At 42.8% G+C, this 25,862-nt stretch overlaps 1 protein-coding gene across 1 annotated transcript in view; it reads right to left on the bottom strand.

The window, feature by feature from the left end:
- Nucleotides 1-3,149: 3,149 nt before the first annotated feature.
- LOC124606611 (troponin C, isoallergen Bla g 6.0101-like) overlaps nt 3,150-25,862 on the bottom strand; it is a 65,939-nt gene continuing 43,226 nt past the window's right edge. The window contains exon 6 of the mRNA XM_047138596.1: nt 3,150-3,397. Within this exon, the coding sequence (XP_046994552.1) occupies nt 3,369-3,397 (29 nt within the window). The 3' untranslated portion in view covers nt 3,150-3,368. The remainder of the gene's footprint in view (nt 3,398-25,862) is intronic.

Raw genomic sequence — 25,862 nt, 5'->3', positions numbered from 1 at the left:
CTTTAACACTGGTAGCATGCCGCGACAGCGTGGACGTGAACCGTATGTGCAGTTGACGGACTTTGAGCGAGGGCGTATAGTGGGCATGCGGGAGGCCGGGTGGACGTACCGACGAATTGCTCAACACGTGGGGCGTGAGGTCTCCACAGTACATCGATGTTGTCGCCAGTGGTCGGCGGAAGGTGCACGTGCCCGTCGACCTGGGACCGGACCGCAGCGACGCACGGATGCACGCCAAGACCGTAGGATCCTACGCAGTGCCGTAGGGGACCGCACCGCCACTTCCCAGCAAATTAGGGACACTGTTGCTCCTGGGGTATCGGCGAGGACCATTCGCAACCGTCTCCATGAAGCTGGGCTACGGTCCCGCACACCGTTAGGCCGTCTTCCTCTCACGCCCCAACATCGTGCAGCCCGCCTCCAGTGGTGTCGCGACAGGCGTGAATGGAGGGACGAATGGAGACGTGTCGTCTTCAGCGATGAGAGTCGCTTCTGCCTTGGTGCCAATGATGGTCGTATGCGTGTTTGGCACCGTGCAGGTGAGCGCCACAATCAGGACTGCATACGACCGAGGCACACAGGGCCAACACCCGGCATCATGGTGTGGGGAGCGATCTCCTACACTGGCCGTACACCACTGGTGATCGTCGATGGGACACTGAATAGTGCACGGTACATCCAAACCGTCATCGAACCCATCGTTCTACCATTCCTAGACCGGCAAGGGAACTTGCTGTTCCAACAGGACAATGCACGTCCGCATGTATCCCGTGCCACCCAACGTGCTCTAGAAGGTGTAAGTCAACTACCCTGGCCAGCAAGATCTCCGGATCTGTACCCCATTGAGCATGTTTGGGACTGGATGAAGCGTCGTCTCACGCGGTCTGCACGTCCAGCACGAACGCTGGTCCAACTGAGGCGCCAGGTGGAAATGGCATGGCAAGCCGTTCCACAGGACTACATCCAGCATCTCTACGATTGTCTCCATGGGAGAATAGCAGCCTGCATTGCTGCGAAAGGTGGATATACACTGTACTAGTGCCGACATTGTGTATGCTCTGTTGCCTGTATCTATGTGCCTGTGGTTCTGTCAGTGTGATCATGTGATGTATCTGACCCCAGGAATGCGTCAATAAAGTTTCCCCTTCCTGGGACAATGAATTCACGGTGTTCTTATTTCAATTTCCAGGAGTGTATTTAGCGACGAAGCGTCATTCACGAACAGCGGTAACGTAAACCGGTATAATATGCACTATTGGGCAACCGAAAATCCACGATGGCTGCGACAAGTGGATCATCAGCGACCTTGGCGGGTTAATGTATGGTGCGCCATTATGGGTGGAAGGATAATTGGCCCCCATTTTATCGATGGCAATCTAAATGGTGCAAGGTATGCTGATTTCCTTCGTAATGTTCTACCGATGTTACTACAAGATGTTTCACTGCATGAGAGAATGGCGATGTACTTCCAACATGATGGATGCCCGGTTCAAATGGTTCAAATGGCTCTGAGCACTATGGGACTTATCTTCTGAGGTCATCAGTCCCCTAGAACTTAAAACTATTTAAACCTAACTAATCTAAGGACATCACACACATCCATGCCCGAGGCAGGATTTGAACCTGCGACCGTAGCGGTCGCGCGGTTCCAGACTGTAGCGCCTAGAACCGCTCGGCCACCCCGGCTGGCCTGGATGTCCGGCACATAGCTCGCGTGCGGTTGAAGCGGTATTGAATAGCATATTTCATGACAGGTGGATTGGTCGTCGAAGCACCATACCATGGCCCGAAAGCTCAACGGATCTGACGTCCCCGGATTTCTTTCCGTTGGGAAAGTTGAAGGATATTTGCTATCGTGATCCATCGACAACGCCTGACAACATTTGTCAGCGCATTGTCAATGCATGTGCGAACATTACGGAAGACGAAATACTCGCTGTTGAGAGGAATGTCGTTACACGTATTGCCAAATGCATTGAGGTTGACGGACATCATTTTGAGCATTTATTGCATAAATGTGGTATTTACAGGTAATCACGCTGTAACAGCATGCGTACTCAGAAATGATAAGTTCACAAAGGTACATGTATCACATTGGAACAACCGAAATAAAATGTTCAAACGTACCTACGTTCTGTATTTTAATTTAAAGAACCTGCCTGTTACCAACTGTTCGTCTAAAATTGTGAGCCATATGTTTGTGCCTATTACAGCGCCATCTATCACAAAGCGAAAAAAGTGGTCCAACTAAAACATTTCTTTACGTACTACACGAATATGTAATAAAAAATGTGAGCACCCATTTAAAAAAAAAACGCTGTTGATACCCGTTTGACCTATGGCAGCGCCATCTAGCGGGTCAACCATAGCGCCATCTGGTTTCCCCCTTCAAGCTAGACAAGTTTCGTTCTTTGTAGTTTTTTCGTTTGACGCTTATTTCGTTTGATATTTGGACCGGTCACGATCAATGGACCACCATGTAGATGTATGGTAGAAGCAGGTGTAGATGCGCGCTAGATGTAAGGTGCACATGTGGATGTAGGTCTAGCTGTAGATGTACATATTTGTGCAGATGTAAGTGCTTGCTGGTTCAGATAATCTGAACAGACAGCCTCTACATGATGGACCATAGTCCTTCTTGATGCAACATCATGTGTCGTACTCCACTCTTCGAGGAATGTGCCAGTCTTCTCAGAATAAAGAACGCCACCATTGCTTCTCTGTATCCCACATTAGCTTGACTCACCATCCAAAGAACTGCCCTAGGATTTGGTGGTTGACAGCTTTCTCGTCAGAGTCGTCCACCTACAATTATTTATTGTTTGTCGGCTCGCATACGCAAGGCGTGGATCAGTCCTCCTCAGGATACGTGTCACAGCTGTACTTGGCTCCTGCATCAATATATAGACACATGGGACATCACACAATTTTGTATTTCCAAAGTCAGAGATCGTGTTCAGTTCTAAGTTCCTAGTCACTTTTACAGTGGAGTGTACCTACTATGGTACAGGTCATTTCCGACACGCGTATTCTTTAATTCTGTTGCATTTGTCACACAGTTGGGAAACAAATGATAAAATAGGATTGTAGTCGGTTCGGAAACATTAACAATACAGTGTATTTGACGGTTAGAAGAAGTAAAACAAGAATTTGTATAAGAAAATGCTTATTTTCATAACTGTGTTACACAGTGAAGTCACCAGCACAAGAATACACACTATATGTTTCTGCTGATTAACAAAGTAAAAAAATAATTAAATATATCGTGTTTCCTGGTAGTAGGGTGTACTGCAGTACTTCATACAGTTGTAACCGTAGACCCTGGAACAGGACGACCACAGACGCCGCCCGGAATGTGTTTCGTGTAATTACTCTCCCGTCATCACCTCCATAAACTCTGCAACCATACAGAAAAAAAAAAATCATAAAAATATGTTCCACAAAAGTGAGCCTAACTCTCACGAGTAGAGAATGACAAATTCACAATGTTAAAGAAAATACACACGAATGCACACATACACATTTTTATTTTTGTGTGGGAAATGGGCATATTTGTCATGGAAAAAAAAAATTAAAATAGCTGGTACATTCCGGTTCCGCCGGAAGTCTTCTGGAGGTTTCCTTGGTTGTAAGGTATATGCTGAAGCTGGTAATTCCCTGCCGACTACTCCTAACTGGGAGCCAAATAGCGCCATTTCTAGCTCTTGAGGATTTGTCTGAAAAGACTCAGCCCATCCTGCTGTCATGAGAAGGAAATGAAACATGGTAACACCATCAGAAAGCGGAATAGAATGCGCCACACGATTTACATGGGCAGATCTCAATGGACTGTCCTGAAGTTTGGACAGGACAGCTGAATCACAAACATAATACGTGCAATGAGATGGTATTCAGACTATGTCGCGTATTTCCCATGGTCAGTGATTGGCTGCTTCAGCCGCGCGTGTTACGTTTATAAACCTTTGATAGAGTAAATAGCTTGCGTATCAATAAAATTCGGATGCTTCTATTAAAGCGAAACGTTCACTTTAAACCTTGCTGTCGACAAGACATTCAATGTTACAGTAACCAGCAACTAATTAGTACGCTTTCAGCTTTTTCTCTACACTCACAGCAAGAATACCACTTTCCCAGTAAGCACGAAATATCATCTGCAACAAATGCCAAAGCTCGAGCGAAGAACAAATACCAGAAAAAGCGCCGTTATAGTCTTTTATAGTTCTTCTGAACGGTACAACATGTAGGGGATTAATTTTTCGGGTTAGTGTAGTTGAGATCTGCAATCAACCGCTGTCAAATAATGACCATTCCTTCATTCTTGGTTGTGGTTTTTACTGGTGTTCGAGTTTTGATCACGCTGATTGTCGAGTTGGTGCCCAGTCTACAACTCAGATATCCATCACGTCACGAGTTAAAATAAGGAAGTATGCAGGAAGTTTTGTTAATAATGGCCACACATTATTTCTTCTTCAAATGTTCAAATGTGTGTGAAATCTTATGGGACTTAACTGCTAAGGTCATCAGTCCCTAAGCTTACACACTACTTAACCTAAATTATCCTAAGGACAAACACACACACCCATGCCCGAGGGAGGACTCGAACCTCCGCCGGTACCAGCCGCATGGTCTATGACTGCAGCGCCTATGACCTCTCGGCTAATCACGCGCGGCATTTCTTCTTCTTAGCTGATATTTTACAAGTAAGATAACACTCGAGACGAATAAACATACGAAATCGTTTATAATTACCGACTCATCATAAGGCATACAATTAATGACAAGGGATAATCACGCACAGAAGTCATATTATAAATGTCTCCAGTGCATCAAGTCCGTCGGAATGCACAATGGACACGAATGAATGCAGGTGATCAAACAAGATGCTTACGTACGTGTCATCTGTCAGAGTCGTATCTAGACGTATCTAGACATATCACTCCCAACTGCACACGCCCCACACCATTACAGAGCCTCCACTAGCTTTAACAGTCCACTACTGACATGCAGGCTTCATGGATTCATGAGGTTGTCTCCATACACGTCCAACCACACCACAAAATTTGAAACGAATCTCGACCGGCCAGGCAACATGTTTCCAGTCATAAACAGTCCAATATCGGTGTTGACGGGGACGGGCGAGGCGTAAAGCTTTGTGTCGTACAGTCATCAAGGGTACACGAGTGGGCCTTCGGCTCCGAAAGCCCATATCGATAATGTTTCGTTCAACGCTTTGCACGCTGACGTTTGTTGATGCCCCACCATTTAAATCTAAAGCAATTTGCGGAAGGGTGGCACTTCTATCATGTTGAACGCTTCTCTTCAGTCGTCGTTGGTCCCGTTCTTGCAGGATCTCTTTCCGGCCGCAGCGATGTCGGAGATCTGATGTTTTACCGGATTACTTATATTCACGGTACACTAGTGAAATGGTCGTACGAGAAAATTCCCAATTCATTGCTGCCTCGGAGATGCTGTGGCTCATCGGTCGCGCACCGACTATAACACCACTTTCAAATCCACTTAAATCTTTGATAACCTGCCACAGTAGCGGCAGTAACCGATCTAACAACTGCAGCAGACACTTGTTGTCTTATATAGGCGTTGCCGACCGCAGCGCCGTATTCCACCTGTTTGCATATCTCTGCCTATACCAGTTTCTTTAGCGCTTGAGTGTATAACGGGACTAGTTCGATTCGTAATTTTACATACGTCTGTATGAATCATTTTGCTGGTCTCTGGATGGAAGATAAATGACGCATGACAGGTTCTTCCTACTACGTCTATGTTCACATTGAAGGGAAATGTTTTAACTAGCAGGAAATATTGTCAGTGAGACAAGCGCGAAGTAACTAAATGCGATCGTGACGATATTTTCATTTAAACAGCTCAGGGCGAGGTTCTGTTTACTAATGTGGCACTCGCCGCAGTTGAGTACGCCTAGAGCACGAAATGGTTCAATTGGCTCTAAGCACTATGGAACTTAACATCTGATGTCATCAGTGCCCTAGACTTAGAACTACTTAAACGTAAGTAACGTAAGGACATGACACACATCCACGCCCGAGGCAGGATTCGAAACTGCGACGTAGCAGCAGCGCGGTTCCGGATAGAAGCGCCTAGAACTGCTCGGCGATAACAGCCGGCTTAGAGCACCAATGATCACATTAAAATCGCATGAATTGCGAAAGGAAAAAAGTTTATATTTTCATGAACAAACACTTACACTACTGACCATTAAAATTGCTACATTAAGAAAAAATACAGATGATAAACGGGTATTCATTGGACAAAAATGTTATACTAGAACTGATACGTCATTACATTTTCACGCAATTTGGGTACTTAGATCCTGAGAAATCAGTACCCAGAACAACTACCTCTGGCCGTAATAACGGCCTTGATACGCCTAGGCATTGAGTCAAACAGAGCTTGGATGGCGCGTACAGGTACAGATCCCCATGCAGCTTCAACACGATACCACAGTTCATCAAGAGTAGTGACTGGCGTACTGTGACGAGCCAGTTCCTCGGCCACCATTGACCAGACGTTTTCAATTGGTGAGAGATCTGGAGAATGTGCTGGCCAGTGCAGCAGTCGAACATTTTCTCTATCCAGAAAGGTCCGTACAGGACCTGCAACATGCGGTCGTGCATTATCCTTCTGAAATCTAGGGTTTCGCAGGGAGAACTGGTACTCACTGCCAAGTTGTGGACAGCGAGGCTGAAAAGGAACGGAAGGTAGCTGACACACCCTGCGTTTATCGCTAGTACCAAACACTGTAAGGTTCGCACAACTGATGTGTTCTGGTGTAGGTTCTCTTACTTCCCAGCGGAACTTTCAAAACAAACTGATTCATCCATCCAGTCACTCAAGAAAAGTTCCAGGATGGGAAGTGGATGAGAAAGATATCTTTGTATAATAAGTAAACACATTCTGCCGTTCATCCTTCCCCCAGAGGTCCCTCGTAAGAGAGTAAGGTTGAATGTGGCTCACGCATTAATACCATGCTTCGAGACGACGAGCGACAAATCTTATGAAACGAAAGTAACAGTACCGTTTCAGTAGATTTCAGGATAGCTTTTAACAGTGATGACCGGAATACTCGCTTTGAAATACTAAAGAGAACAGTGACAAAATACAGGGAGCGAAAAGTTACCTACGAGTTGAGTAGAAACCGGATTGCGATTTTATAGTCGAAAGATATGAAAGGGAAGCAGTAGTCGAGAATGGAGTAAGGGTTGTAGCCTCTCCCAATGTTATTCAATCTGTATATTGTGCAAACTGTGAAGGACGTCATGTAACTTTTTTGAAAAGGGAATTGAAGTTCAAGAAGAAGGAATAAAAGAAACTCTGATAACACTGTAATTATGTTAGAGACGTCAAATAATCTGGAAGAGTAGTCGAGTGGAATGAATAATGTCTTGAAAAGCAATTATAACATAATCATCCTCAAATATGAAACTGGCTTAACGCAATGCAGTCAAATTCATTCATAAATGCTTTTCTTGCTGTTCATCTGAAAAGACCGCCCATCGCCACTGAGTGGGTGTGCAGTATCCTCATTGGCGTGCAAATTCCAGCCTGCGAACAGCAGTCGTCATTGGCATAGGAGCCAGGCACCTGGTGCAGGGGCCCATACGCAGTGGCGTTCGCCGAGCGGTCGTACACTTTATACTGTTGGCAGCCACTCGGTTCGTCTGGCGGTCAGTTGCTCAACAGCTGCACCTCTGCACATCTCCGCAGCTGCCATTCACCCCTGTGCACCACAGTTACCTCGGCGCCGTTTTTGTATGTTGTTGTTGTTGTTGTGGTCTTCAGTCCTGAGACTGGTTTGATGCAGCTCTCCATGCTACTCTATCCTGTGCAAGCTTTTTCATCTCCCAGTACCTACTGCAACTTACATCCTTCTGAATCTGCTTAGTGTATTCATCTCTTGGTCTCCCTCTACGATTTTTACCCTCCACGCTGCCCTCCAATACTAAATTGGTGATCCCTTGATGCCTCAGAACATGTCCTACCAACCGATCCCTTCTTCTGATCAAGTTGTGCCACAAACTTCTCTTCTCCCCAATCCTATTCAATACTTCCTCATTAGTTATGTGATCTACCCATCTAATCTTCAGCATTCTTCTGTAGCACCACATTTCGAAAGCTTCTATTCTCTTCTTGTCCAAACTATTTAACGTCCATGTTTCACTTCCATACATGGCTACACTCCATACGAATACTTTCAGAAATGACTTCCTGACACTTAAATCAATACTGGATGTTAACAAATTTCTCTTCTTCAGAAACGCTTTCCTTGCCATTGCCAGCCTACATTTTATATCCTCTCTACTTCGACCATCATCAGTTATTTTGCTCCCCAAATAGCAAAACTCCTTTACTACTTTAAGTGCCTCATTTCCTAATCTAATTCCCTCAGCATCACCCGACTTAATTAGACTACATTCCATTATCCTTGTTTTGCTTTTGTTGATGTTCATCTTATATCCTCCTTTCAAGATACTTTCCATTCCATTCAACTGCTCTTCCAAGTCCTTTGCTGTCTCTGACAGAATTACAATGTCATCGGCGAACCTCAAAGTTTTTATTTCTTCTCCATGAGTTTTAATACCTACTCCGAATTTTTCTTTTGTTTCCTTTACTGCTTGCTCAATATACAGATTGAACAACATCGGGGAGAGGCTACAACCCTGTCTTACTCCCTTCCCAACCACTGCTTCCCTTTCATGTCCCTCGACTCTTATAACTGCCATCTGGTTTCTGTACAAATTGTAAATAGCCTTTCGCTCCCTGTATTTTACCCCTGCCACCTTTAGAATTTGAAAGAGAGTACTCCAGTCAACATTGTCAAAAGCTTTCTCTAAGTCTACAAATGCTAGAAACGTAGGTTTGCCTTTCCTTAATCTTTCTTCTAAGATAAGTCGTAAGGTCAGTATTGCCTCACGTGTTCCAGTGTTTCTACGGAATCCAAACTGATCTTCCCCGAGGTTGGCTTCTACTAGTTTTTCCATTCGTCTGTATAGAATTCGTGTTAGTATTTTGCAGCTGTGACTTATTAAGCTGATAGTTCGGTAATTTTCACATCTGTCAACACCTGCTTTCTTTGGGATTGGAATTATTATAATCTTCTTGAAGTCTGAGGGTATTTCGCCTGTTTCATACATCTTGCTCACCAGATGGTAGAGTTTTGTCAGGACTGGCTCTCCCACGGCCGTCAGTAGTTCCAATGGAATATTGTCTACTCCGGGGGCCTTGTTTCGACTTAGGTCTTTCAGTGCTCTGTCAAACTCTTCACGCAGTATCATATCTCCCATTTCATCTTCATCTACATCCTCTTCCATTTCCATAATATTGTCCTCAAGTACATCGCCCTTGTATAGACCCTCTATATACTCCTTCCACCTTTCTGCTTTCCCTTCTTTGCTTAGAACTGGGTTTCCATCTGAGCTCTTGATATTCATACAAGTCGTTCTCTTATCTCCAAAGGTCTCTTCAATTTTCCTGTAGGCGGTATCTATGTTACCCCTAGTGAGATAGGCCTCTACATCCTTACATTTGTCCTCTAGCCATCCCTGCTTAGCCATTTTGCACTTCCTGTCGATCTCATTTTTGAGACGTTTGTATTCCTTTTTGCCTGTTTCACTTGCTGCATTTTTATATTTTCTCCTTTCATCAATTAAATTCAATATTTCTTCTGTTACCCAAGGATTTCTACTAGCCTTCGTCTTTTTACCTACTTGATCCTCTGCTGCCTTCACTACTTCATCCCTCAAAGCTACCCATTCTTCTTCTACTGTATTTATTTCCCCCATTCCTGTCATTTGCGCCCTTATGCTCTCCCTGAATCTCTGTACAACCTCTGGTTCTTTTAGTTTATCCAGGTCCCATCTCCTTAAATTCCCACCTTTTTGCAGTTTCTTCAGTTTTAATCTACAGGTCATCACCAATAGATTGTGGTCAGAGTCCACATCTGCCCCTGGAAATGTCTTACAATTTAAAACCTGGTTCCTAAATCTCTGTCTTACCATTATATAATCTATCTGATACCTTTTAGTATCTCCAGGGTTCTTCCATGTATACAACCTTCTTTCATGATTCTGAAACCAAGTGTTAGTTATGATTATGTTGTGCTCTGTGCAAAATTCGACCAGGCGGCTTCCTCTTTCATTTCTGTCCCCCAATCCATATTCACCTACTATGTTTCCTTCTCTCCCTTTTCCTACACTTGAATTCCAGTCACCCATGACTATTAAATTTTCGTCTCCCTTCACAATCTGAATAATTTCTTTTATTTCATCACACATTTCTTCAATTTCTTCGTCATCTGCAGAGCTAGTTGGCATATAAACTTGTACTACTGTAGTAGGCGTGGGCTTCGTATCTATCTTGGCCACAATAATGCGTTCACTATGCTGTTTGTAGTAGCTTACCCGCATTCCTATTTTCCTATTCATTATTAAACCTACTCCTGCATTACCCCTATTTGATTTTGTGTTTATAACCCTGTAGTCACCTGACCAGAAGTCTTGTTCCTCCTGCCACCGAACTTCACTAATTCCCACTATATCTAACTTCAACCTATCCATTTCCCTTTTTAAATTTTCTAACCTACCTGCCCGATTAAGGGATCTGACATTCCACGCTCCGATCCGTAGAACGCCAGTTTTCTTTCTCCTGATAACGACATCCTCTTGAGTAGTCCCCGCCCGGAGATCCGAATGGGGGACTATTTTACCTCCGGAATATTTTACCCAAGAGGACGCCATCATCATTTAATCATACAGTAAAGCTGCATGCCCTCGGAAAGAATTACGGCTGTAGTTTCCCCTTGCTTTCAGCCGTTCGCAGTACCAGCACAGCAAGGCCGTTTTGGTTACTGTTACAAGGCCAGATCAGTCAATCATCCAGACTGTTGCCCTTGCAACTACTGAAAAGGCTGCTGCCCCTCTTCAGGAACCACACGTTTGTCTGGCCTCTCAACAGATACCCCTCCGTTTTGGTTGCACCTACGGTACGGCTATCTGTATCGCTGAGGCACGCAAGCCTCCCCACCAACGGCAAGGTCCATGGTTCATGGGGTTCATGGGTTTTTGTATAGCGCCATTTTTTCATCCACGGTAAATGTATAATTCACCCAAAGCGGCACGTTATTTACAGATTTACCCGCTTGGGAAATTCTTGCACCGTAGGGGCGAAAGCCAGTGATTGTGCCCTTTTAAACGTCAGATGACTCGCTCCGTTCCCAAAATACGACAACGACTGCACGGTTTTCTGCGTCTCCCCGACATGCTTTATCCACCTTCCACAGCTAGTGCTTGCGCCTGCCGTTGTGAGTGGCTACTGAACGTTGACGTCGATCATAGGCAGTGTCCACGTTAATGTGACTGGACCGTCTGTTTACGTAACGTGACACGAAAACACGTGCTTCGTTTAAAAATCTTCCTTTTTTCTCACAACAATAAAAATACACTGAAGCGCCAAAGAAACTGGTATAGGCATGCGTATTAAAATAGAGTGATATGCAAACAGGCAGAATGCGGTGCTGCGGTCGGCAGCGCCTGTATAAGACAACGAACGTCTGGTGCAGTTGTTACGTCGGTTACTGCTGCTACAATGGCAGGTTATCAAGATTAGTGGGTTTGAACTTGGTGTGAAGTTGGCGCACGAGCTATGGGACGCAGCATCTCCGAGGTAGCGATGAAGTGGGGATTTTCGCATGCGATCATTTCACGAGTGTACCGTTAATATCAGGAATCCCGTAAAACATCAAATCGCCAACATCGCTGCGGCCGCAGAAAGATCCTGCAAGAACGCGACCAACTATTACTGAAGAGACTCGTTCACCGTGACAGAAGTGCAGCCCTTCCGCAAATGCTGCAGATATCTATGCTGGGCCGTCAACAAGTGTCAGCGTGCGAACCATTTAACGCAACGTCATCGATATGGGCTTTCTGAGCCGAAGGCCCACCGGTGTACCCTATATCACTAACGTCGATTTGCAGTAGGGTTTTGGAACATATACTGTATTCGAACATTATGCAGTACCTCGAAGAAAACGATTCATTGACATATAGTCTGCACGGATTCAGAAAATATCGTTCTTTTGAAACACGGCTGGCTCTTTATACTCATGAAGTAATAAGTGCTATCGACAGGTGATGTCAAATTGATTCCGTATTTTTAGATTTCCAGAAGGCTTTCGACACCGTTCCTCACAAGCGTCTTCTAATCAAACTGCGTGCCTATGGAATATCGCGTCAGTTATGCGACTAGATTCGTGGTTTCCTGTCAGAAAGGTCACAGTTCATAGTAACAGACAGAAAGTCATCGAGTAAAACAGAAGTAGTATCCAGCGTTCCCCAAGGAAGTGTTATAGGCCCTCTATTGTTCGTGATCTATATTAGCGACATAGGAGACAATCTGACAAGCCCTCTACGATTGTTTGCAGATGATGCTGTCATTTACCGTCTTGTAAAGTCATCAGATGATCAAAGCGAATTGCAAAATGATTTAGGTAAGATACCTTATGGAGCGAAATAAGTGGCAATTGACCCTGAATGAGGAAAAGTGTGAAGTTATCACATGAGTACTAAAAGAAATCAGCTAAATTACGATTACGCGATAAGTCACACAAATCTGAAGGCTGTAAATTCAGCTAAATACTTAGGGATTACAATTACAAATAACCTAAATTAGAACGATCACATAGATAATATTGTGGGTAGAGCAAACGAAAGACTGCGATTCATTGGCAGAACACTTAGAAGTTGCAGCAGGTCTACCAAAGAGACTGCTTACACGACGCTTGTCCGCCCTATTCTGGAGTACTGCTGTGCGGTGTGGGATCCGCATCAGGTGGGACTGATGGATGACATCGAAAAAGTACAAAGAAGGGCTACTCGTTTTGTATTATCGCGAATAGGGGAGGGAGATAGTGCCACAGGCATGATACGTGAATTGGACTGGCATCATTCTCATGCAGTTTCAAAGACCAATTTTCTCCTCCGATTGCGAAAACATTCTGTTGCCACCCACCTACATAGGGACAAATGATCATCACGTTAAAATAAGAGAAATCAGAGCTCCCACAGAAAAATTTAAGTGCTCGTTTTTCCTGCGTGCCGTTCGAGAGTGGAACGGTAGAGAGACACCTTCAAGGTGGTTCATTGAACCCTCTGCCAGGCACTTTATTGTGAATAGCAGAGTAATCACGTAGGTGTAGATGACTGCACGACACAAAGCTATACGCCTCGCCTGGGCCCGTCAACACCGATATTGGACTGTTGATGTCTGGAAACATTTTGCCTGGCGGGGCTAGTCTCGTTTCAAATTGTATCGAGCAGACGGAGGTGTGCGGGTATGGAGACAGCCCCATCCTGCCTGATCACCTGCACCAATGCATGTCCATTGTGCATTCCGACGGCACTTGGGCTATTCCAGCAGGACAATGCGACACCCCACACATCCATAATTGCTACAGAATGGCTCCAGGAACAGTGTTATGAGTTTAAACACTTCCGCTGGCCACCAAACTCCCCCAGACATAAACATTATTTGAGCGTATCTGGGATGCCTTGCAACGTACTGTTCAGAAGAGATCTCGACCTCCCTCGTACTCTTACGGATTTATGGACAGCCCTGCAGGATTCATGATATCAGTTCCCTCCAGCACTACTTCAGACTTTAGTGAAGTCCATGCCACGTCGTGTTGCGGCACTTCAGCTTGCTCGCCAGGGCCGTACACGATATCAGGAAGCTGTACCAGTTTCTTTGGCTCTTCAGTGTATATGATTTAAAAGAAATACTGCTGTCAACCGGTGCTGTACATTGAATTAAATTCAGTGGCAACAAGTGAAATGCTATCCTGAACCGGGGCTCGACCCCAAATTTCCCGTTTTACGCGAGCAGTTGCCTCAGTTGCTTCGGCTATCCGGACATGCTTCCCTTCCAATCCTAATTCCCAACTTATCCCTCACTTAATGCAGGGTGTTTATGAATGAATATTGGGGTTTTAACGCTTTATAATATTTATTGTATTAAACTTACCGTTATAAATGATGTGTGAAATGAAAGAGCAACTCAAACAGTTTTAGCAAGAACCTTATAAACCTCACTGGCATAGCGAAGTGCGCGATTGGTTGAACTCAACTGTAGCCAAGCGCTGGATAGGCCGCAGTGGGCCCAATGACAGGGCTTGCCTGGCATGGCCTCCACGTTCACCCGACCTAACGCCATGCGATTTTCTACATCTACATTTATACTTCGCAAGCCACCGAACGGTGTGTGGCGGAGGGCACTTTACGTGCCACTGTCATTACCTCCGTTTCCTGTTCCAGTCGCGTATGGCTCGCGGGAAGAACGACTGCCGGAAAGCCTCCGTGCGCGCTCTAATCTCTCTAATTTTACATTCGTGATCTCCTCGGGAGGTATAAGTAACGGGAAGCAATATATTTGACACCTCATCCAGAAACGCACCCTCTCGAAACCTGGCGAGCAAGCTACACCGCGATGCAGAGCGCCTCTCTTGCAGAGTCTGCCACTTGAGTTTGCTAAACATCTCCGTAACGCTATCACGGTTACCAAATAACCCTGTGACGAAACGCGCCGCTCTTCTTTGGATCTTCTCTATCTCCTCCGTCAACCCGATCTGGTACGGACCCCACACTGTCGAGCAATACTCAAGTATAGGTCGAACGAGTGTTTTGTAAGCCACCTCCTTTGTTGATGGACTACATTTTCTAAGCACTCTCCCAATGAATCTCAACCTGGTACCCGCCTTACCAACAATTAATTTTATATGATCATTCCACTTCAAATCGTTCCGTACGCATACTCCCAGATATTTTACAGAAGCAACTGCTACCAGTGTTTGTTCCGCTATCATATAATCATACACTAAATGATCCTTCTTTCTATGTGTTCCCAATACATTACCACTGTCTATGTTGAGGGTCAGTTGCCACTCCCTGCACCAAGTCCCTATCGGCTGCAGATCTTCCTGCATTTCGCTACAATTTTCTAATGCTGCAACTTCTCTGTATACTACAGCATCATCCGCGAAAAGCCGCATGGAACTTGCAACAGTATCTACTAGGTCATTTATATATATTGTGAAAAGCAATGGTCCCATAACACTCCCCTGTGGCACGCCAGAGGTTACTTTAACGTCTGTAGACGTCTCTCCATTGATAACAACATGCTGTGTTCTGTTTGCTAAAAACTCTTCAATCCAGCCACACAGCTGGTCTGATATTCCGTAGGCTCTTACTCTGTTTATCAGGCGACAGTGCGGAACTGTATCGAACGCCTTCCGGAAGTAAAGGAAAATGGCGTCTACCTTGGAGCCTACATCTAATATTTTCTGGGTCTCATGAACAAATAAAGCGAGTTGGGTCTTACACGATCGCTGTTTCCTGAATCCATTTTGATTCCTACAGAGTAGATTCTGGGTTTCCAGAAATGACATGATGTTGTTGTTGTGATCTTCAGTCCTGAGACTGGTTTGATGCAGCTCTCCATGCTACTCTATCCTGTGCAAGTTCCTTCATCTCCCAGTACCTACTGCAACCTACATCCTTCTGAATCTGCTTAGTGTATTCATCTCTTGGTCTCCCTCTACGATTTTTACCCTCCACGCTGCCCTCCAATGCTAAATTTGTGATCCCTTGATGCCTCAGGACATGTCCTACCAGCCGATCCCTTCTTCTAGTGAAGTTGTGCCACAAACGTCTCTTCTCCCCAATCATATCAATACCTCCTCATTAGTTATGTGATCTACCCATCTAATCTTCAGCATTCTTCTGTAGCACCACATTTCGAAAGCTTCTATTCTCTTCTTGTCCAAACTATTTATCGTCCATGTTTCACTTCCAAACATGGTTACATTCCATACAAATACTTTCAGAAACGACTTCCTGACACTTAAATCTATACTCGATGTTAACAAATTTCTCTTCTTCAGAAAGGCTTTCCTTGCCATTGCCAGTCTACATTTTATATCCTCTCTACTTCGACCATCATCAGTTATGTTGCTCCCCAAATAGCAAAACTCCGTTACTACTTTAAGTGTCTCATTTCCTACTCTAATTCCCTCAGCATCGCCCGACTTAATTCGACTACATTCCATTATCCTCGTTTTGGTTTTCTTGATGTTCATCTTATATCCTCCTTTCAAGACATTGTCCATTCCGTTCAACTGCTCTTCCAAGTTCTTTGCTGTCTCTGATAGAATTACAATGTCATCGGCGAACCTCAAAGTTTTTATTTCTTCTCCCTGGATTTTAATACCTACTCCGAATTTTTCTTTTGTTTCCTTTACTGCTTGCTCAATATACGCGAGCAAAAAACATGTTCTAAAATTCTACAACAGATCGACATCAGAGATATAGGCCTATAGTTTTGCGCATCTGCTCGACGACCCTTCTTGAAGACTGGGACTACCTGTGCTCTTTTCCAATCATTTGGAACCTTCCGTTCCTCTAGAGACTTGCGGTACACGGCTGTTAGAAGGGGGGCAAGTTCTTTTCCTTTGGGGCTTCATCAAGGACAGTGTGTACGTGCCTCCGCTACCAGCAGACCTCCCTGAATTAAGAAACCAGACTGAAGCAGCTGTTGCTACAATCACTGAAGACACACTTATCAACGTTTAGGAAGAACTCGGCTATAGACTTGATGTGTGCCGTGTGACAAATGGTGCTCACATTGAACATTTATAAGGTTCTTGGCAAAGCTGTTTGAGTTGCTCTTTCATTTGACATATCATTTATAACTGTAAGTTTAATACAATAAACATTGTAAAGCGTTAAAACTCCGATATTCATTTATAAACACCCTGTATGTAGCGTCCGTAGTCCAATATCCTCATCGCACATAGTGCGCATCTACACTACATCTACATACATCTACATACATACTCCGCAATGCACCATACGGTGCGTGGCGGAGGGTACCTCGTACCACAACTAGCATCTTCTCTTCCTGTTCCACTCCCAAACGAACGAGGGAAAAATGACTGCCTATATGTCTCTGTACGAGCCCCAATCTCTCTTAGCTTATCTTTGTGGTCTTTCCGCAAAAAGTAAGTTGGCGGCAGTAAAATTGTACTGCAGTGAGCCTCAATTGCTGGTTCCCTAAATTTCCTCAGAAGCGATTCACGTAAAGAACACCTCCTTTCCTCTAGAGACTCCCACCCGAGTTCCTGAAGCATTTCCGTAACACACGCGTGATGATCAAACCTACCAGTAACAAATCTAGCGGCCCGCCCCTGAATTGCTTCTATGTCCTTCCTCAATCCGACCTGATAGGGATCCCAAACGCTCGAGCAGTACTCAAGAATAGGTCGTATTAGTATTTTATAAGCGATCTCCTTTACAGATGAACCACATCTTCTCAAAATTCTGCCAATGAACCGAAGACGACTATCCGCCTTCCCCACAACTGCCATTACATGCTTGTCCCATTTCGTATCGCTCTGCAATGTTACGCCCAAATATTTAATCGACGTGACTGTCTCATGCGCTACACTACTAATGGAGTATTCGAACATTAGTGGGTTCTTTTTCCTATTCATCTGCGTTAATTTACATTTATCTATATTTAGAGTTAGCTTCCATTCCCTACACCAATCACAAATCCTGTCCAAGTCCACAGTGAAATTATCATTATCGTCAAGGCACATGTATGTTATTATATGCGTGGCGCCTGTTTTCTCGAACATGTGCGACGGAACAGACACTTCAAACGTCATAATCAAACTACATGTTCTGTAGCTCTTCCCTTTTTGACCGTTTGATGTCATTAACTTCCATCGTTTCTTAATGTATCAGATAGAGACACGACCGAAAGGATTTAGAAAGGCAGATCGTATCACTATTCAAGGTCAAATCTAACTTCTGCTCAGAAGGGGCTAAATTATGCTGCACAAAAGTCTTTGGTCACTTACCTAATAGCATCAATAGTCTGACAGATAGCCATATAGCATTTAAAAGGAAGTTAAAAGAATTTCTTAATGGCAACTCCTTCTACTCATTAGATGAATTTTTGGATATAGTAAGTGAGTAATTTCCCCATCCCCTACAAAAAAAAAATTAAAAATATTAAGTGTCATGTAATATTTTGTGTAATGTAATATCTTGTATAGACACCTTTTATTAACCTGACACGTTCCACATTATTACGAAGTGTCGTATTCATGATCGATGGGACAAGTACCAATCTAATCTAATCTAATCACTACAAATCTTCTCGTGGGAGCAGTGACAACTCGGTAGGCTGCTATTGAATCGTGTCCTGGTTTTCTCAGCCTTGCACCGGAGTGAATGTAAGGACTTCAGTGGCGATCTCAATACGTTTGCGAAATACGGTAACGAATGAAATAACTGCACCGACCACCTCCGAAAATTACTGGATGTGTTCTCCAAGCAGTCGAATATCAAATGTCACCACGGTATATTTCTTTCGTACGATTTAGTATGTGTGGTATCGAGGACATAAGAAACGAATTGCCCAACGCACATTAGCCTCAATCGAAAGCAGGAAAGCTTTCAGAGCCATACGAGGACACCCTTGAAAAATAGCTCGTCTTTTGTATTTGCATTTGGACTATACAAACAGAAATACGGGCGCATCATCTATGTTGATACACCTGAAAGCGAAAAATCATTATAGAAACGCTCACGAACATAATGACACGTCAGATGGCATACTATGCCAGTTAATGCTGGATCGTCAAAGGTCGATGAGACGAACATTGTTTCATAGACGTCGAAATACAGAAATGAAAGCATGGCTTGAAATATTATAAATAAAAATAAGGGCCACCTAGAACTAATACTGAATGATGAAATAGATTTTTCTTCCTCCCTGTCTTCGGATTCTCCTAGATTGGCTACCGTGAAACCAGATTGGTTTTTCCCCTACTCAAACTCTATGTTCTATCATAATTATGTGGTTTGTGCCAAAAATACACTTATTGAACACTGTGAGAATTGTAGCAATCCATTGACTTCCTGTTGTGCAGTACATAATGGAACGCAGACAATACTGTAAAGTGGGAAAAAGTATATTTACTCTGAAAATTTTAGTTAAATATTACGCCAACAATCTTTCTCGTCTTTCATTTTATTTCTTTTGTACTGAAATATGTCGTTGTACTCCTACCTGCCAATACCTTTTTTTATGGTAGTATAACGGAAGCTATAAGACTCAGTAAATGAAGATTGCCTTGTAAGCCGAAGACCTGTTAACAATAACAGTAATATTGTAGAACAAAAGCAAACTGGTGCTTTTCGTTTATTATGAAAGAAAACTTTTAAATATTAACAGTAGTAAATGAGTTTACGATCAGAGGCCTAGATCACGTGAAATAAAACGTTGGTAAACATGGGCAAGATTTTATTTATGGTGTCAATAATTATCATGTTTCGCCAACAACCCAATGTCACGTCAATTTAAATGCAATTTGTTTAGTGTGTCGTTTCTTGCAAGTCTTAAATACCCTAAGAAAGAAATTTCCATATGTGAAACAAACCTCCATTAATTTTACTGACTGACTAACTTCGGCCGTAAGTCACTTTTACAAGTCAAATGTTTTTTATTCCAGTCTTTGATCAGAATATCAATTCTTTAGACGATGACCGGTTTCAGTCCGTAATGACCATCCTCGGAGCTTTTTTACACCATGTCCTAAAGTGATAAGGCCGGCCGAAGTGTCCGTGCGGTTAAAGGCGCTGCAGTCTGGAACCGCAAGACCGCTACGGTCGCAGGTTCGAATCCTGCCTCGGGCATGGATGTTTGTGATGTCCTTAGGTTAGTTAGGTTTAACTAGTTCTAAGTTCTAGGGGACTAATGACCTCAGCGGTTGAGTCCCATAGTGCTCAGAGCCATTTGAACCATTTGAACCTAAAGTGATAAGGCCATAATGGCATCGTCAAAACATACAAATATAATCAGCACAGCATCGTCACATAGATCTAAAATAAGCTGTAGAATAGGTTCTGTTTCTGTAAATGTGCGTATCTTGTATGGACAGTTATATTTGTGACACGGTACTTTAAGCGCAGATATCAAAACTTATAGAGAACCATGTATCCTAGTACAAAATAACAAAGACGATTTCTTTAATAAGGCAACGATTCGTGAAAGTTGGTTCATCTCAGAACAATACACGCCGGAAGAAATGTGCATTTATTTCTGTTTGAACAGAATCCCATTGTAAAACTGAGAGGCAATTCATCTGAAATGTGATGATACAATGCCAATTGTCCACACAAATTACACATAGTTTCTAAGACAGTCTATTTGTCTTGTCAAAATAGATTACGCCTGAAATCAGCCACCTTAAAAAATAAATAGTGGAGTCGGCTCACGCGTGAAAATATCTTCTTCCTGTGTGATCGCATTACAGTTTTATCCAGTGTTTTTCGTAAAGGATGTGCTATACCGAACAAGAACAGGTACGCAGGAATTTGACCAAAACACAGCATTCCTCTAATTATTAAATTTCATAAAATCTAGGATGAATAGTAGAGTCAGATTTAAGAGGGTCTTCAGGAAGTGCAATCAATATTGATGCGTGGGGAAACGATTATGTGCGTTCAGAGTTATCTGAACCTATAGATAATGCTATACTGAATCACACAGTAGGTAGTTCAGTTCAGTAGGAATGAATATCTCTGAAAGGAGTAATAACAGAAGTTGTAAGGTCAAACGTAGTTATAAGAAGGTTAAATGCAAAGCAAGTGAGAGTAATACGTCATGAAACTCACGTATGAAAGCGATCACTAGTGCAAGTAAGCTTAAATGGAATGGCTGCAGGAAAAGTGTGAGAAAATCGATGAGGTCGTCGGACATATACGGCGTACGGAAAAGCCAACATAATTCTCGGCGAATTTAAAGCAATCATGTCAACACTGGCACTGCAAAAGCCCCTACAACTGCGCAGCGCAATCTGAGTCGGGCTGTTCCCATGTCCTCCACTTGGGAGGAAAAGACGAAAGGTGAACGTCTTCAAAGCAGTCGATATCTGTAAACATCTAACAATCATTGTTTGGTTTTAAATGCTCGAACGCAGTTTGCAGTTCCGAACTCTTAGACTTTATCGAAACAACTACCTCTCTGTCCTTTCCAGCCTACTTATCCCTTTGAATTTGCATTTGTTTTTCTTTAATTTTTTAATGTACTGGAAATCGCTAAACAGTTTTCTGAGGTCACGTGCAATACTTTAATTATTTTACAGCATCTGTCCTAAATATATAACTTGGGGAATAATTGTATAAATTCAACATAGTTGCAGTAGAAATTTTAGCCACGTACCAGTTTCACCGTTCACATGCTCTCCACTTCCCCAGAAAAAAAAAAATAGCTTCACTTTTTTCTTGACTTATTTTGAACAGGTTCTGAGCTCTCTGTTGACCTATCTTCTATGGTTTCATTCTACGAATATTTGCAATATGCGAGGTTTTTTGAAAAATAACGTGAATAATTGTATTAGATACAAAGTAATTAGCTTACATAGAATTTCATTTAATCTCCTTCAAAGTTCTGTCTTTGGCTAGTAATGCACTTATCCCAATGTTGAATTCATGACTGGAAACATTTCTGGAAGGCTTCTTTTTGGAAGGGCTTTCAGCAACTCTGTCGTGGCCCTCATAGTGCCAGGAACGGTGTCAAAACATTGTCCTTAAGGAACGGTTTTAATTTTTGGGAAGAGCCGGAAGTCGCATAGTGCTGAATCGGGCAAGGCGTATTTGGACCGACAGGAACACACTTTCCATCCCAAAACTGGCGAATTAAAAGCGAGATCTGGAACGATGCTTTGTCTTCATAAAGAAGGAACGCATTGGTCCTTTTTCCGATACATCGTCTCGCAAACGTTGCAGTACGTCCTTGAAAAATTCGGCGCTTACAGTTGTTTCACTTGGAACTAATTCTCGTCGCACTATGCCCTCTGTATAGAAAAAACGAATGAGTTTGACTTTGATATCCGTTTCAGACCGACGTACATGTTTAGGGCGAGAAGATTCACTGGTTTCCCATTGAGAAATGAATTTTTGTCTCAAGGTCATACCCACAGACTGAAGTTCATCTTCAGTTCCGGCCGAAGTGGCCGCGCGGTTCTGGCGCTGCAGTCTGGAACCGCGAGACCGCTACGATCGCAGGTTCGAATCCTGCCTCGGGCATGGATGTGTGTGATGTCCTTAGGTTAGTTAGGTTTAACTAGTTCTAAGTTCTAGGGGACTAATGACCTCAGCAGTTGAGTCCCATAGTGCTCAGAGCCATTTGAACCATTTTTCAGTTAAAATTTTCAACATGAAGTGCGGATCTGAATGAAGACGATCCTTCAATTCTGTGAAAACTGACACACGATTATTCTTCTGTCTGGAAACAAATTTGGCACTAACTCGTGTCATTAGCAATTTATCGATTTTGCACGAATCCATACAAGATGCTAAGTTCTTCGATAAGCTCTCGAACAGTCATTCGCCTGCTTGAACGATCAATTTTTGTGTTTTTTTTGGCACGTTTTCTTCTGTTTGTTATGTTAATGGACGTCCAGAACGTTGCTATTTATATTAAAACATCTACATTGTACTCGTACCTTTTGATGATTCTAGGTCTTTTGGAAAATACTTAAAGAACTCATGCAAACAATTCTTCCTGAATTAATAACTGCAAGAAGTTATTTAGCATTTTTTCAGCCTCTGCGAAGCGAGCAGCGGTGATCTTTGACTGGCAACAATTGGCCGGCATTACGTTGCGTATTTAAATTTATTTTTTTGTGTAACATATCACCAGAGCCGGAGCAGAAAGAATCGTTTCAAGTTATTCAATTAACTAAAGTGCAAAGCCTCACTAATTTTATTTCGTCAAAAAATGCATAATTTCAAAGATACGATTTATTCTAGGTCAGTGAACTTGGCCTGCATTACATTTCGCCGAAAGCATTTGAAATAATTTGTAGGGAGCCTGGCGCTCATTTGAAACATAATTTAATATTTATCTTTGGCCACCTACAAATTAATATATATATATATATATATATATATATATATATATATATATATATATATATATTATCCCTTTCTTGTGTTTCACTTAATAATAATAATAATAATAACTACAGAAAGGAAGGGATAATAACTGTCCTCCATTTCAACTATGGATGTACAAAGAACGTTGCCCGTCTTCTAACGGCTCATTTCAATTTTTAAATCGCTCATATCACTTAGAAACAGTCTTATAGTTACAGCATTATCGCTATACACCAATTTCAACGTTTCATGACTTTATTTGGCACTTTCTTGCAAATTGAAACAGGACTTAACGTTCTCGCGTTGTCCGAAAACCACGATGCGCGCCAGACACGGTCAAGTCGTTTAAATATTTGGACAAACCGTTGTAAAGCAATACGAAATGGAACGAGCACGTGAGAACTGTGGCAGGCAAGGCGAATGTTGACTTCTGTTTACTGGGTCAATTTTAGGAAAGAGTGGTTCACCTGTAAAGGAGGCCGCATATAGGACGCTCGATGGCCTATTCTTAAGTACTGCTCCAGTGTTTGGGATCAGTACCAGATCGGACTGAAGGGAGACAGCGAAGCAATTCAGAGGTGGGCTGCTCGATTTGTTAGCGGTAGGTTCGAACAACGCGTAAGTGCTACAGAGCTGCTTCGGGAACTCAAATAGGAATCCCTGGACGGCGGGCGACGTTCTTGTCGAGAAACACTATTGAGAAAATTTAGAGAACCGGCATTTGAAGCTGACTGCCGAACGATTCTACTGCCGCTAACATACATTGCGCGTAAGGACCACGAAGATAAGACACGAGAAATTAGGACTCCTACGGCGGCAGACAGACAGTCGTTTTTCCCTCGCTCTGTGTGACGGTACGTCACATAAATGGACATTTGGAGAAAGGGAAAAGAAGTTTTTGCTATGAGACGTGTGAAACATAAATTATCTAAAGAGTAAGTACGCCTGCGTGATGTATAACAAATAGTAAAGAACGTAAGTTATTATTATCAAAACACAAATATCGATGTAATAAACAAAACACAGTTTTTTGGTATAACCTCTGTGTAACATAGGCCATGAAGATCAGAGACAATGCATTGATTGAGCCAGCTCTCCTGTTTTTGTTTCGTCTAGAGTAGGCCGCCATTGTAGCGCTGGATAACATTTAATGTAAGTTTGGTTGTACTTTAGTAAAATATACTTATAATTGTGATTAGAAAGTGTGTATTATGAATTAGTTGTCACCTCATGATGGCAACCATTAATTATAATTAACAAATTTTTTACAGAATTTCGTAGTGCAGGGAGCTCATCTCCCCTAGCAGGATTTAGTCGGTCATTACGCTGACTGTATTATTTAATTAAAATTTCATGTCATAATATTAAATGTAAATGCGAGATACTTCTCAATTTTGATCTTTCATTAATTTCAAAGTTAAAAAGAGTAGTGATGGGTTTCATTTACTAAAATCCACAGCACTGAATGAGTTCAGTATGTTTCATTTTGGCCGTCTAACGGCAGATGAGATTCTCTCCAGTTTTGCCTTGCAAATTATGAACAAGAAATATTGCAAATCATTCCATTTAATAGGCTCAGCAATATCTCAGTTAATCTTTGTGTAGTTTGGTACATAAATAACCAGTAGCCCCTGAGACCCATATTAATAATTGCAGTTTGCGTAAGAATACGCATATTTTCTTTTCTAAATAGCAGCGCTCACGCAAACTGTTTATTAGAAGGCGGTGAGTCGCGCTTTGTGTTTAAAACATATTATACCGCACGTACTTTGGGGCAGCCGATGTCCGTACTAGTGCTATCGCGGTATAAGGTATTAGAAGTGTCATACTAGCCCACAATATTTAAAGACACCCCAACCAAAATCATAAAATATATAATTATAAAAATATGTAATTATCCCGTGATAAGTGCACCCAACATCATATGAAGTTATACCGTGATATCGGTTTGCGAGTGGAACTGGAAAGGAAATGACAAGTTTTGGAACAGGGTACCCTCCACCACGCACTGTACGGTGGCTTGCGGAGAACTGAAAGTGTTCCAACTTGACATTGCCTGTCTCAGCCCGGTAAGACTAACGGAGAAATGACATCAAACGGTTGTAGCGTCAGCAGTTGCTGCTAAAGAAATTCATTCACCCTATTTTCTTTTATCATAACACGTTAATATATGTTCCAAAGTTGTTCAGTTCAGCATCGTCTTTTACGCTATAGTCATTTATTGAATGGCCGCGAACTTTTAAGCAAAACATTAAACACTCGAGAACAATCACAGCTTGTGTTATGAGCATGAGTACTTAGTAAAAAGTTTTCTCCGTAAAGGTGTGTTTACTGCGTTTTGTGTACATGTGGTTTTTACGGGCCTTTCGCTTTCCACTTCTTTGTATTATATTAGCGCTGTCTGTACAACGTTCTCAATCTGTCCTGACGGAAAATTATACGCCGAGTCTGTAAAATGCTCCACATTTGTCAAGTACGTCATTCGGACGTGTTTCAACACAGACGATGTAAACGTTTTTCGTGCTGCCCTGGCGTTATTTGCTGTAGGCACACATAACTCGTCTCGAACCTCCGAGGAATGCGTTTAGCGCCAGCAAAATGGAAGACGTAAATGTCGCCGTCTGCAATTTCGAGAACCGTTGGCAGGGACTCGAGCCGGTGCAGGAGTGACTGTTATTGGCAGGTATTATGAGAGGACCGCCCTCTAATTCTCGCAGGAGGAACTGGTTCCCTAGCACTCCTTTATATAGCACGCTCATACGGCTGCAGCCGCTGAAATAATTTAGTGCAAGAGAAAAACGACGTCACCTCGAGGCTACAGAAGGCGGG

Source organism: Schistocerca americana, chromosome 3 (assembly GCF_021461395.2).
Source record: "Schistocerca americana isolate TAMUIC-IGC-003095 chromosome 3, iqSchAmer2.1, whole genome shotgun sequence".
Lineage (NCBI taxonomy): Eukaryota > Metazoa > Arthropoda > Insecta > Orthoptera > Acrididae > Schistocerca > Schistocerca americana.
This window is presented reverse-complemented; position numbering and strand designations above follow the sequence as displayed.